Here is a 14,572-nt window from a genome sequence, read left to right on the forward strand (position 1 = left end):
CTGGTGGCCTATATATGAGGTGAAAGGTGATCATACTTGTGGGGGAGGTTTGCAACTTGATAGTAAGTAGTAACATCTGAACGCAACACTTTTTCACTACTATGTAATCATATCAAGCGCCTGGATGCCCCAGGGTCTAGCCGTGCGCAATATAAATAATAAACTAAACTAAACTAAACTTGCAGGATGTGAATGATACTGAGGAGACTGATCTGAAGCCTAGGGAAGATTTAGGGATGATTGCTATGCCTCCTCCCCTGGTGTTGGGTCTATCAGCTCTGAGGATAGAGTATTTGTCAGGGATGGCTAGCGATAAGTAGGGTCCGGACGCTTCATGGAGCCAGGTTTCTGTTAAGGATAGAAAGTCTAGATCATTGGTGAGTATGGTGTCAGCAATTTCTGTGGGGTGGGCGGCCAGGGATCTGACATTGAGTAAGGCTCCTTTTATTGGGAGAGGTTTGGGCTTGAGGGGTGTCTTGTGTTTCTTGATAGTTTTGGTGTTGGATTTGGCAGTAGGCTTGTTGGTTGTGATGGGGAGCCTGGTGCCTAGTCTATTGTTGTGGGTAGTGAGGTTGGGAGTGATGGAGGGACTCAGTCGAGGAAGCTTGGGTGGGGCAGGAGGCTTAGTATGGTGAGGTTGGGTTTGGTCAGGGGTGGGGTGCTACCTAGATCACTCGGTCTAAGGTGGCTGTGGGTTATATCAGCATTGGCTGGGAGGTCAGTGTTTATGGGGGAGGTAGAGGGCAAGTGGTGAGTGGGTGGGGAGGGGGATAGAGGTGGTAGGAAGGGCATGGGGCAGGGGATGGGGTAGTGTCTAGGACATCCAAGTTTGGCTAGGCCATCCTTGTAGATTATGTAACTATTGCCGCTACAAGGGACGTTGTCCAGCGTGATACAGAAGGGGAACATGATAAGAGCGAGCCAGGTGATCATGGTCTGGCTATGAGGGTGTGCAGTGCTGGTGGTCTGGATTGTGTAGCTGGTTGGATGAGCAATATAGCTTGCCGGTAACTTGTTTGTTCTGGGTAGGGGCAGGCCTAAAGGGCAGCACCTAGAATCAGATGATAAACTTAAGCTAAAATGCAATGGGGCAGCACCTAGATTCAGAATAGTACATTTAACTGAAAATGCAATGGGGCAGCACCTAGATTCAGAATAGTACATTTAACCAAAATGCAATGGGGCAGCAACTAGATTCAGAATAGTACATTTAACCAAAATGCAATGGGGCGGCACCTAGATTCAGAATAGTACATTTAACCAAAATGCAATAGGCCGGCACCTAGATTCAGAATAGTACATTTAACTGAAAATGCAATGGGGCAGCACCTAGATTCAGAATAGTACATTTAACTGAAAATGCAATGGGGCAGCACCTAGATTCAAAATAGTACATTTAACCAAAATGCAATGGGCCGGCACCTAGATTCAGAATAGTACATTTAACCAAAATGCAATGAGCCGGCACCTAGATTCAGAATAGTACATTTAACCAAAATGCAATGGGGTAGCACCTAGAGTCAGATGATACACAAGCTAAAAATGCAATGGGGCAGCACCTAGAGTCAGATGATACACTTAAGCTAAAATGCAATGGGACAGCAACTAGATTCAGAATAGTACATTTAACTAAAATGCAATGGGGCGGCAACTCGATTCAGAATAGTACATTTAACTAAAATGCAATGGGGCGGCAACTAGATTCAGAATAGTACATTTAACTAAAATGCAATGGGGCGGCAACTCGATTCAGAATAGTACATTTAACTAAAATGCAATGGGGCGGCACCTAGATTCAGAATAGTACATTTAACTAAAATGCAATGGGGCGGCAACTAGATTCAGAATAGTACATTTAACTAAAATGCAATGGGGCGGCACCTAGATTCAGAATAGTACATTTAACCAAAATGCAATGGGGCAGCACCTAGATTCAGAATAGTACATTTAACTAAAATGCAATGGGGCGGCACCTAGATTCAGAGTAGTACATTTAACCAAAATGCAATGGGGCGGCACCTAGATTCAGAATAGTACATTTAACTAAAATGCAATGGGGCGGCAACTAGATTCAGAATAGTACATTTAACTAAAATGCAATGGGGCGGCACCTAGATTCAGAATACTACATTTAACCAAAATGCAATGGGGTGGCACCTAGATTCAGAATACTACATTTAACCAAAATGCAATGGGGCGGCACCTAGATTCAGAATAGTACATTTAACCAAAATGCAATGGGGCGGCACCTAGATTCAGAATAGTACATTTAACTAAAATGCAATGGGGCGGCAACTCGATTCAGAATAGTACATTTAACTAAAATGCAATGGGGCGGCACCTAGATTCAGAATAGTACATTTAACTAAAATGCAATGGGGCGGCAACTAGATTCAGAATAGTACATTTAACTAAAATGCAATGGGGCGGCACCTAGATTCAGAATAGTACATTTAACCAAAATGCAATGGGGCAGCACCTAGATTCAGAATAGTACATTTAACTAAAATGCAATGGGGCGGCACCTAGATTCAGAGTAGTACATTTAACCAAAATGCAATGGGGCGGCACCTAGATTCAGAATAGTACATTTAACTAAAATGCAATGGGGCGGCAACTAGATTCAGAATAGTACATTTAACTAAAATGCAATGGGGCGGCACCTAGATTCAGAATACTACATTTAACCAAAATGCAATGGGGCGGCACCTAGATTCAGAATACTAAATTTAACCAAAATGCAATGGGGCGGCACCTAGATTCAGAATAGTACATTTAACCAAAATGCAATGGGGCGGCACCTAGATTCAGAATAGTACATTTAACTAAAATGCAATGGGGCGGCAACTAGATTCAGAATAGTACATTTAACTAAAATGCAATGGGGCGGCACCTAGATTCAGAATACTACATTTAACCAAAATGCAATGGGGCGGCACCTAGATTCAGAATACTACATTTAACCAAAATGCAATGGGGCGGCACCTAGATTCAGAATAGTACATTTAACCAAAATGCAATGGGGCGGCACCTAGATTCAGAATAGTACATTTAACTAAAATGCAATGGGGCGGCAACTAGATTCAGAATAGTACATTTAACTAAAATGCAATGGGGCGGCACCTAGATTCAGAATAGTACATTTAACTAAAATGCAATGGGGCGGCAACTAGATTCAGAATAGTACATTTAACTAAAATGCAATGGGGCGGCACCTAGATTCAGAATAGTACATTTAACCAAAATGCAATGGGGCAGCACCTAGATTCAGAATAGTACATTTAACTAAAATGCAATGGGGCAGCACCTAGATTCAGAGTAGTTAATTTAACCAAAATGCAATGGGGCGGCACCTAGATTCAGAATAGTACATTTAACTAAAATGCAATGGGCCGGCACCTAGATTCAGAATAGTACATTTAACCAAAATGCAATGGGCCGGCACCTAGATTCAGATGATACACTTAAGCTAAAATGCAATGGGGCAGCATGCAATGGGGCAGCACCTTGAGTCAGATGATACACTTAAGCTAAAATGCAATGGGGCAGCACCTAGAGTCAGATGGTTTATAGTCATAATGTCGACAACAAAAATGTCGACAGTCAAAATGTCGAAAAAAAAATGTCGAAAAAAAAAATGTCGAGTTTTTTTTTCAATGCATTTTTTTTTAAATGGGGGGGTTCCCCCCCAACCCCCCTTTTTTAATTTTTTTTTTAATTTTTCCCTTTTTTTTACTCCCGAACCCCTAAAATAAATATATAATTAAAAAAAACGAAAGTCGACATTTTTTTTTCGATATTATGACTGTCCACCGAGTCAGATGATACTTAAGCTAAAAATGCAATGGGGCAGCACCTAGAGTCAGATGATACACTTAAGCTAAAATGCAATGGGGCGGCACCTAGATTCCAAATAGTACATTTAACTAAAATGCAATGGGGCAGCACCTAGAGTCAGATGATACACTTAAGCTAAAATGCAATGGGGCGGCACCTAGATTCCGAATAGTACATTTAACTAAAATGCTATGGGGCAGCACCTAGATTCCGAATAGTACATTTAACTAAAATGCGATGGGGCAGCATGCAATGGGGCAGCACCTAGAGTCAGATGATACACTTAAGCTAAAATGCAATGGGGCAGCACCTAGAGTCAGATGATACACTTAAGCTAAAATGCAATGGGGCAGCACCTAGATTCCGAATAGTACATTTAACTAAAATGCGATGGGGCGGCAACTAGATTTAGAATAGTACATTTTTTTTTTTTTTGTATTTAATCAAAAGATTTTTACAAAAATTGAGGTTTCTGTCTTTTGTCTGTGGTCGCGACGGAAAGAAAAAATGAAGGAAAATGAGAACAGCTCTCTAAAAATGTGCCTTTGTCGGCCAGTTTATGGCTTCCAAGATTTTATAGGAAGCTATTTGCCATGATGTTTTGTCGCCTCCAATCAAACGAGACCAACATATTTCTTCGTCCTCTATGATGAAATCTGTGAAGGTTGATTTTAAGTATCGACTTCTTATATGTTGGTTTGAGGCACATTTTAGGAGCAAGTGGCGGATTGTTTCCTTTTCTTGTAACTCACAAAATCGACAACTGTTATTTCCCGACTGGCCTCTAATTGACAAGATCTCATTTGTCTGCAAGACATTTAAACGGGCTCTCATCAGCGTGTCTCTCCCTTTCCTGGATGGGCACTTCTTTATATATTCCTGGAGTTCATTGAGTTTTTTCGTGTTTGGAGGCAGGTGTAAGGTTAATTTATTTTTTCCTGCTGTCTCCAGGGTGTTTATCCAGTCGAGTTCTTTGATTTTGGTGAAGGTTCTCTTTGGGTACTTTATTAGTTGTTCTTCGTCTGCATTGACCTGTTCTAGCAAGCTGATGTTTTCTTCTTTCCATTTTTTAAGGGATTTGCTTGTATTCCTTTCTATTTCGAGATTGATGAGAAAGTATATTGATGGTGGCTCAGCCATCCGGCATTTCCTGAACAGTCTTAGAGACGATTGTGAGACTGAACTTCTGAGAGAGGGTAAGCTAAGCTCTCGTCGGATTGAGGCTATTGGGGTCGAGTTTGGGAGTCTGAGGACTTTTCGCCAGAACTTTGCCTCAATTTTTGTCCAAATGGATCGTGGTAAGTTCATCATAGCATCTCCCCCATAAGTTAATGTCGGCATCACCTTTTTCTTATAGTGTTCGAGCACAGGGATCAGTGAGAATCTTCCAAACTTTTTATCTATGGCCCTAGCTTGGGCTGCCAATTTGTTGGCTTTGGACATCAGGACCGATTGCATGGCTTTGTCTTGCAAAGAGGAGTCCAGGGTTACTCCTAAGTATTTGAAGTCGAACACTCGCTCGATCAGTGATCCTTCCAAAGTTAGTTTCAGTTTTTCTGTTTTCCTGATCGCTTTTTCCAGTACTAAGAATTTTGTTTTCTTTACGTTTATTTCCAGTTTGTTTTCTTGCATATACCCTTGAAGCTTTGTCAGTTGGCGCTGCAGACCAATTGGTGTGTGATCCATTAGGACCAAGTCGTCTGCGTAAAGCAATCGTGTTATCGGGATTTTGCAGATTTTTGGAGGAAATGCTCGAATTTTTGGATCCTCGTTTTGGATGTCACCAATGAATGCCAGAAACAGGGCCGGGGCCAACGGGCACCCCTGCTTCACTCCTCTCGCTGTTGGGATGGGTGATGATAAAAGGCCGTTTTGATCAAGTCGGATGCGTATTGTAGTGTCGGTGTATAGTGCCTTAATCGGGTTTAATATAGACAGTGGACAATCCCAGGTTTCAAGTTTGGACCATAGGCGGGCCCTGTCTATCCGGTCGAATGCTTGTGTCAGATCGATGAACGCCACAAAGATTCTCGTTCCTCCTTCCAGTACTCTGTTTTTCAGCACGTTTAGCATTAGAATGTTGGCTGTCGTGCCCAGATTTCTTTTGAATCCCGTTTGGAGTGGATCGTTACAGGGTGATTCCTCCGCCCAGATCTTGAAGCGGTCAAGAAGCATTGAGCCAAACACTTTACCTATGACATCCAGGAGCGCAATTGGTCCGTAATTTATCGGGTCCTTTTTGTCTCCTTTCTTGAATATTGGAACGATTGTTGATTGTTTCCATGAGGGTGGTATCGTTTTTAAGTTGCAGCATCTGCCAAAGATTTTACTTAGCAGGCTTGCCCACTCATTTTCAAGTGTTTTTAGATTGGAGTTCGTGATCCCATCGGGTCCTGGGGCGTGGGAGTTTTTTAAGCCTCTGATTTTCAATCGGATTTCCTGTGGATCATCTATGATTATCCATGGCTCAGGAGACATTTCGCCCTGTAGTTTTAAGTTGGTACTTGGTGCCTGGTACATAGTAGTGTAATGTTTTGTCCAAGTAGTTTCCCCAATCTCGGTTATGATTGTGTTTTCTTGGGTTTCGTTAACCGCTCTCAAAATTTTCCAAAATTCTTTTATGTTTTTGCCACTTATCGCTTTTAGGATGTTTTCAGCATCTTGTTGATAGAGAGACAGTCTATGGCCTTTTACCCATGCTTTGTAGAGTTTGGTTTCCGCTTCTGCCGCTCTCACAGCCCCTGGAGATCCTGAAGATTTTGCTTTGCGTTGTATTTCCCGCAGTGCCCGACGTTTCTCCACCAGTGTTAGGTCATACACGTGTCTTGGGGGATTTCCACTGTTTGTTTTTATTTTACGAGTCTTCTTAAACTTCATCAGGAATGGCGTATAGTCTGTATTATTTTTGCCCAAGTGATTTGGCATTGAGCTGAATCCTTTTTCTATTTCCTCAATGGCCTCAGTTGTAAGGTGTAGACGGTTTCCCTTCGTGTTGGCTATGACTTGGTGCTCAACATACTCATTCTGGGGCCTTATTGACTTCCATGTTGTTGACAGGGGGTTATGGTCACTGGCTGTAACTCTTGTAATTACAAAATCTTTCGTTATTGCCAGTAATGGTTCAGTGACGTAGATGTAGTCTATGGTGCCTGTCAGTTCATTCCTTTCCTATGATGGCGGGCGATTTAGGTCTGGGAATGCTTCGTGCAAATTGTGAAGGTTTCTTGAATTCATCAATTTGACCCATAGGTTGCCGCGTTGTTTGCCTGTTGAGTTTTGGCCTAGGTCCGCCTCTCTTTCTTCCGAGCTCATGCACGTAGCGTTCAGGTCTCCGCAAATGAGGAAGTATTTTACCAGGTGTTCCGATAGTGCCTCATCTATCGCGTCCTCCATTTTTTCTATGTAGGCGGTAGGCTCTATGCTTGCGGGGTTCCAGTATGTGTTTGCTACGATTAAGGTGCCTTTCTCGTAGGCGTTTTTAACGGTACTCCAACGGCTCCATGCCGCCTTGACCATCAGAATCATTTGGTTGCTGGTCAATGTTTCTTCTAGTTTGATCCCTGAGTCTTTTTTAGACGCAATCAATAAGCCCGACGAAGGTCTTCCTCGACATCCTTGTTTAGCTGGTGCAAGGATGACTTCGAACCCCCCTATTGCAGGGGGTTCAGTCAGCCAGGTCTCTTGGAGGCATAAAAGGTCATATGACCCCAGGTCCATGTCTTTTGGAGACAGTAGATGGATGTGTCCTCTCGTGTTCCATGAGCACATTTTTAGTTCGCACTTTAAGGGGGTCGCGCGATGTCTAACATGTAAAATGTGCTCGTCTCTCGCGAGTTGCTATGTTTGCTTTTTTTCCCTCAGAATTTTGGGCAGCCAGGTCCATATGCCTTTCGTGGGTTCACATCTTTTTTGGGGAATTTTTTCTGTTGAAAGTTTGGCTGTTATTTCTGGAATTGCCTTGGCTTTATTAAGTTTTTTTGTATCTTTGGTTTTTGTGAAACTTTCATAATTTTTGTTTTCTTTCGAGGCTTGTCGATTTTCCCTCAGTTTCTCTTCAACTTCCCGGGCTCTTGCTCTGTCCTTGTTTTTTTCAGGCGATTTATTGCGACCGGTTCTTCCTAAGGTGCTTTTTGGGTGTCTGTCTACTTCCTTTCTGCTGGGCGTGATACACCTTTTGTTTTCAGCCTCCCTTTTATTGTCTTCTTCGCTTTTGGTTGATTGCACTTTGACTTCGTAGCCCATTTCGTCCAGCTCTTCACTACAGTCGAGGATCAGGTTTTTCAACGTTGTTGATGTTACGTAGAGTACCGTTTTTGCTTTTGCATTTACGTTGCTTGGCTCTACTACAAGCAGATCTTCTGATTTTATTTGATTCAGCTTTCGAATGTATTTAAACAGTGTTAGCACTTAGTTTCGGTTCAAGATTATGTCGTCTCTGTTTTCTTTCACTTGTGTCAGCTTTATACGCCATTTAGCTTTGTCCACTTTTTTCGGTTTTAGGTTATGTTTCTGTGTTCTGGATCTGTACCGAAAGATCATTTCTCCTTTGTCTCGTGGCGGGCTGAGTCGTTTTTCAGTGTTGGTTTTCTTGTGGGCATTCGTGGATTGAGAACGCGGTCTGCCTGGTGTTATGTTTCTAGACGGCTTTCTTTTGTGTTTTTGTTCGTTCCGTCTACCTTCTGATCTTCTTGATTTACCGCGTTCACCCTCTTTCTGTCTGGAGGAGTTGTATCTTTTTTCTTATTTCCAATTTCCTGAGGTCTGATTGTCTCTGGGTCTCGATTTCGACCTTTCGTTTTCTTTTTTTGTTTCTTTCTGCATCCTTTTTGGCTTTGTCTGTCTATCTATATCAATTGGACTGGCGCCCTTGTTCTTTATATTCTTCGCGTTTTCCCTAGAATTTTTTGCTGCTTTTTCTCCAGTCACTTCTTCGTTTCTTGTTGTGAATTCTGTATTTTCCTTTTCTTTGTGAGATTGTGAAGTTGATGCTTCACTGGAGCAATGTGCAGCTAGACTCGTAGGCGAGTTTTCTGCCAGGTGTTGGCTCAGATTCATCAATTCTTCGCCTTCGATGCGATCAATTGTTGATGGGGATAGGGTAAAGGTTCTTTTTTCTGGCGTTTCAATTGTTGACGGCGATAGGCTGATGGTTCTTTTTTCTGATGTTTCAGGGTTTTTTGTTTGCCTCGACTCTATTTCTTTGCCTTTCATTTGTGATTTTTCCTTGTGTTTTACTGGTCGTGTGAAAAGTTGAAAAATACCTTCTGCAGTTTGGTTTCCAGTTGAGGGTTGTCTAGGTGGTGGTCTCTTTGTTGATTGGTTCTCAGTTTGTTTTAAATTCGCCTCTTTGTTTGCACCCTCTGTTGGTGGATTATTTGTTGTATGGCCTGTAGTAGCTATGGTTTGAGTCCCCCTGGTTTTACTCACCGGTCTTCGTTCTTTGTCTTCATACTGCTCTTTTTGTCGTGAAGACGAATCCTCGTCGTTTATTATAACTGTGCTTGATTTTCTGGCTTCCAAAGCCATGACATATGCTTCTAAGAAGATAACTTTGCTGTGGATCATCGTTTGGATGCTTGTGTGGTCTTTCAAGGAGTCAGCGATAGTTTCATAAAGTTTCATGAATGGTGCCAATGCAATGTTCACTGATGACATAATTGACAGTAAGTCCATTTTTTTTTTATTTGAGGAATCCGTCGGGCTGGTCGAATGATGTGGCGAGGTTCTTCTTAAGGGGGATTCAGTTAACATTGTTGTCTGATTTGTCCAACTGCCTCGAATTGGCCTTGTTGTTTCTAATGAGGCTCTTCCTTTTCGATTTTTGTCGATGTGGTAACTTCGATTGTCATTTCCCCCCATGTTCAAGTTTTGGTTGATTTGGGGTCTCGTAAGGTTTTCTTGGTTTAGTTCGTCTAAGTCTGCTATGGATGGCCTTCCTATTGTCATGTTTTCATTTTGGGCTTTGGAGAGCCCTGCTTGGTTGAGTTTTTCTGGCACCAGCGTTTTGTTTGGGGTTTTGTGAACTTTGTCTCTATCTGTTCCTATGAAGTTGTCAACATTCAAGGCTGTACCCTCTGGGAGTGAGGGTGTTGCCGGATTTAGCTTGCAGGAGCCTTCCTTTATTTCTGTTGTTGAATCCATTGGGCCTTTCGGGTCAACTATGATGAGGCTCTCCTCTTGGATGGTGTGGGGGTTTTCTTTGTGCTCGGACATGACAGTCCCCATTTCTGACTCTTTGCCCGGATTTCTCTTCAATTCCCCCTTCTCTGTGGCTTTTGTCGGCTTCAGATTTTGCTGGCCTCTTGGTGAGTTCGTGGGAATCTTTTGGGGTAACATCGGGCACGGTGATTCCCCCTCAGGCCCCACTTTGTCACTCAGCTGTCCTTGTGCCTTATTACTTTCTCCTGAGGACCGTCTTTTACTATGTGGCCGGTTATCACTGACATAGTGCTCAACTCTGCGTAGTTTTGCTACCGGCAAGCAGTCGTTTAAAGCTTCCAGTATTTCGAGATCTCTAAGTTCCCTCTGTGGGTACTCTTTTGTTGCTTTTTGTCTAATGTTTGCGTAAAAGTAATCCTTTATTGAGTTTTTAAGTGCCCCTCCTTCTCCTCTCTGTGGGTCGTTTTCATTTGTTTTGACCATCAATTGGTCAGGTGTTTTTTGTTGCTGTTCGAGCTTCTGGGGCATTTTTTTCGTTCTGCTGCTGATCTTGTTTTTCGTTGTTTTACGGTTCTTGAGTTTCTTGAGAGGCAAGGAGCTTGTTCTCTGTCTTTTCTTTTTGTTGGGGTTTGATGGCCCTTGTACATTGATTTTTTCTGAGACCCAACTGGTCTCTGCACTTTCCTCCGCCTCTTTGTGAATGAGAGCCACCACTTTCGCTTTCCTTTCCGCTAGTGAACACGTCGGTGATAATCCTGTGGTGTGCAGCTCTCTATCGGGCTCCCCCTGCCCGTTCTCCTCAGGTGGGGTGCCCGCCACCTCCTCCGGTTCTGCCTCTCCTGGGGCAGTCGTACCATCCATCTCTTTTCCCCTCCCTCCCTCAGCAACTTCCACGCCCGGCAGCCCTCCTCCGAGAGCTCCCGCCGTGGGGCGGGGAGCGCCCTGCGGTGCTCCGCGGGGGGAGGGAGGTATGGGGGGCTGCGCCGGACCGGCGAGCCTAGCTCCCTCTCCGAGGCTCGCTCTCCCGGCGGCTCTGACCTCCTTAGCCGTGTCTTCCCTCTCCGTCGGCCCCTCCTCGCCGTCCCGCGCTGACCGCGGTCCCCCTTCGAGGGCCGCCTCCGCGGGGTCCCGCTCAACCGCGGCGGCTCAGAGTGGCGACGGGGTGTCTTTCCGGCCAGCCGAGGCCTCGACTGTCTTGATTTCCAGGCTCTTTGCCCATAAATCATCAGTTGCTCCTCCAGTTAAGGATGGTCGTTCCTGGGGGTCGTGTTGGTCTGATTTGGGGTCTTCTAAGACTGGAGGCCGGAAGACTTTGCTTTTGGTTGGTTGTACCTTTGTGGTGTTCGCTGGCTCTTGCTGGAACATCGGTTTTGGGGAGCCCATTTGAGGCAATGTCGCTAGGTAATCCTTGGATATTGATGTTTGTTGTTGTTTTTGACTCTGCTGTTTCTGGCATAATTTGGCGCTCCTCAGGCGTCTACCCTCTTCTTCCATTTCTTCCTCTCTCGGAGGGTCGTTCTGCTCTGGGTTCATGACAGTTTCCCGCATTTCTCTGTTTGCCCTTGCAGCCCTGGCAGTCATGACTGCAGGACTGCCACTCTCCGTCCACTCCGCGTCCGCTCCGCGGATAGAAGGGGTTTATGTAAGGGTCCTCCCCCACGCTGAAAACAGTAGAAACGGGCAACAGACTCTCCTGCAGGACTGCCTAGTACATTTAACCAAAATGCAATGGGCCGGCACCTAGATTCAAAATAGTACATTTAACTAAAATGCAATGGGGCAGCACCTAGAGTCAGATGATACACTTAAGCTAAAATGCAATGGGGCAGCACCTAGATTCCGAATAGTACATTTAACTGAAAATGCAATGGGGCAGCACCTAGATTCGGAATAGTACATTTAACTAAAATGCAAAGGGTCAGCACCTAGATTCAGAATAGTACATTTAACTAAAATGCAAAGGGTCAGCACCTAGATTCAGAATAGTACATTTTGGTAAAATGCAATGGGGCAGCACCTAGATTCCGAATAGTACATTTAACTGAAAATGCAATGGGGCAGCACCTAGATTCGGAATAGTACATTTAACTGAAAATGCAATGGGGCAGCACCTAGATTCGGAATAGTACATTTAACTAAAATGCAAAGGGTCAGCACCTAGATTCAGAATAGTACATTTTGGTAAAATGCAATGGGGCAGCACCTAGATTCAGAATAGTACATTTTGGCAAAATGCAATGGGGCAGCACCTAGATTCGGAATAGTACATTTAACTAAAATGCAAAGGGGCAGCACCTAGATTCAGAATAGTACATTTTGGTAAAATGCAATGGGGCAGCACCTAGATTCAGAATAGTACATTTTGGCAAAATGCAATGGGGCAGCACCTAGATTCGGAATAGTACATTTACCTAAAATGCAAAGGGGCAGCACCTAGATTCAGAATAGTATATTTTGGTAAAATGCAATGGGGCAGCACCTAGATTCGGAATAGTACATTAAACTAAAATGCAAAGGGGCAGCACCTAGATTCAGAATAGTACATTTTGGTAAAATGCAAGGGGGCAGCACCTAGATTCGGAATAGTACATTTAACTAAAAATGCAAGGGGGCAGCACCTAGGTTCAGAGAAGTACAATTAGGTAAAAAGCAGTGGGGCATTTACATTTACATGTACTTTTCAGGCATAGGCAAAGCACAGGTAAAGCATGTGACAGATAAGCAGTGTTAAAGTTCACTATGAGGAGTAAGCGTCAGCGCTGGTGTGCTGCAGACCGTGTCTGAGCTGTAGCTGGTGGCAACGTTTAGTGTTGAGGTAAGAGCATAGAGAACGAGGGGAGTTGGAGGAAAGTTCAGAACCCCGGCTGCAAGGGAGGGTTGTATGAAAGATAAGAGCAGCACGCTTACCCTTCTTGGTGAAAGGAAGTCATGTGAGATGCAGGGTTTGTGGCCCTAGGCTTGACGGCGTAGACAGGCTAGAGACAGGCACGGTGCCTTTGTATGTGCCTTGGTTGTGGGCCGGCTCCAAGCCTGCCGGCTTGTGGTTGGCTTACAAGTAGGAGTAAGAAGTCAATCACAATGCTCGCAGTGCTGTGGGGCCAAGTAGGAAGTTGATGAAGTGGCGGTCGGCCATCTTGGTTGGTTGAGTACCTGTCATTGTCCTTCTGGACATGCTATGTTTCATATCACTGCGTGCTGCTTTTTCCGTGGTGCCACAAGGGGGGCACTTGACATCTACACATGACTGTGTTACTATTGTTATATGGTGATGTGCCCATGGATGAAGTTTGATGTTTTGAGGAATTGCCAAAAAGTTTGGTTTGGGATTTAAAGAATATGCTTTTTTCTACAAATTGTTGTGCTATGTTTGTCAGCCTTAGATACACCTTTGTTTAACTATTAGGATTACTAGCCCCAGGATCTGAGGTTGTTAATGGGGCAAACCTTCCTGTTTTCTGATACTTCTCGGTTCCTCGCCAGAGGGCTTGTAGGAAAACGTCCTAAAAGGGGTCTTCTGTCCTTCAAGAGAGAACAAAGGCACTTTTCCTCTAGGGCAGAAGAGCAACAATTCTGCTTTGAAGTCACTTGAGGGGTGTGAGGTGAGAGGTCTGCCTTTCAGGGGAAATGTGAGAAATAACGGCGAGCTGCGACAGAATATGTACACTTCCAACGTGAATACCACTCCCAAGCGGGACGCGAGGCGGAGATGTCACCATTCCTTATTCCACCTGGGAGAGGGTAGTCCAGTCCTGTTTTTTACTTTGTACTCTGGGGCTTTTAGTCCTGACTTTATGCTGGGGTGGAAAAGTCTGTTAATGTGAATGAAAAGCAGAACTGGACTTCTATGAATGGAATGGGACCCAATGCATGGACAGGAGAAGGCTGGCCAGACTCTCCTGCAGAGTTCAGGAAGTCCCCCCAAGCTTTCCCTGCTGGGCCTTCTGCTGGGAGATGGCTGGCCAGACTCTCCTGCAGAGTTCAGGAAGTCCCCCCAAGCTTTCTCTGCTGGGCCTTCTGCTGAGAGATGGCTGGCCAGACTCTCCTGCAGAGTTCAGGAAGTCCACCCAAGCTTTCTCTGCTGGGCCTTCTGCTGAGAGATGGCTGGCCAGACTCTCCTGCAGAGTTCAGGAAGTCCCCCCAAGCTTTCTCTGCTGGGCCTTCTGCTGAGAGATGGCTGGCCAGACTCTTCAGAGTTCAGGAAGTCCCCCCAAGCTTTCCCTGCTGGGCCTTCTGCTGGGAGATGGCTGGCCAGACTCTGCAGAGTTCAGGAAGGCCTTCTGCTGCGAGATGGTGGGCCACAATGCTTGTGAAAGGAGCCAGTTATCGCACATTTCCTCGGTGTGATGTGTGGGTTGTTGGGAAGGGGGCAGGTGTCGAAGCTCAAGAATGTGGGGGCTCACGGGCTGTGCTATCCCCGGGCCCACAGTAATCCTGTACTAAGTCATGTTCTTGATCCATCAGGTGTCTGGATTGCAGGCGATCATTCCATCTTTTTCTTCTTACAGAATTACGATCCTTGGCACCGGGGCCAAGTGGCTGGCAGTGCTGGAAGAGAAGAACCTGAAACCATGTAAGG

The 14,572-nt window shown here is 44.7% G+C and overlaps 1 protein-coding gene across 2 annotated transcripts in view; it reads left to right on the plus strand.

The window, feature by feature from the left end:
- AACS (acetoacetyl-CoA synthetase) overlaps positions 1-14,572 on the plus strand; it is a 341,576-nt gene that overhangs the window by 238,704 nt on the left and 88,300 nt on the right. For both annotated transcript variants that reach the window (XM_069620120.1, XM_069620121.1), the window contains exon 11: positions 14,502-14,566. In XM_069620120.1, coding sequence (XP_069476221.1) covers positions 14,502-14,566 — 65 coding nt within the window. The remainder of the gene's footprint in view (positions 1-14,501; positions 14,567-14,572) is intronic.

The sequence above is a fragment of the Ambystoma mexicanum genome, chromosome 10, assembly GCF_040938575.1.
Source record: "Ambystoma mexicanum isolate Mex_15411 chromosome 10, UKY_AmexF1_1, whole genome shotgun sequence".
Classification (NCBI taxonomy): domain Eukaryota; kingdom Metazoa; phylum Chordata; class Amphibia; order Caudata; family Ambystomatidae; genus Ambystoma; species Ambystoma mexicanum.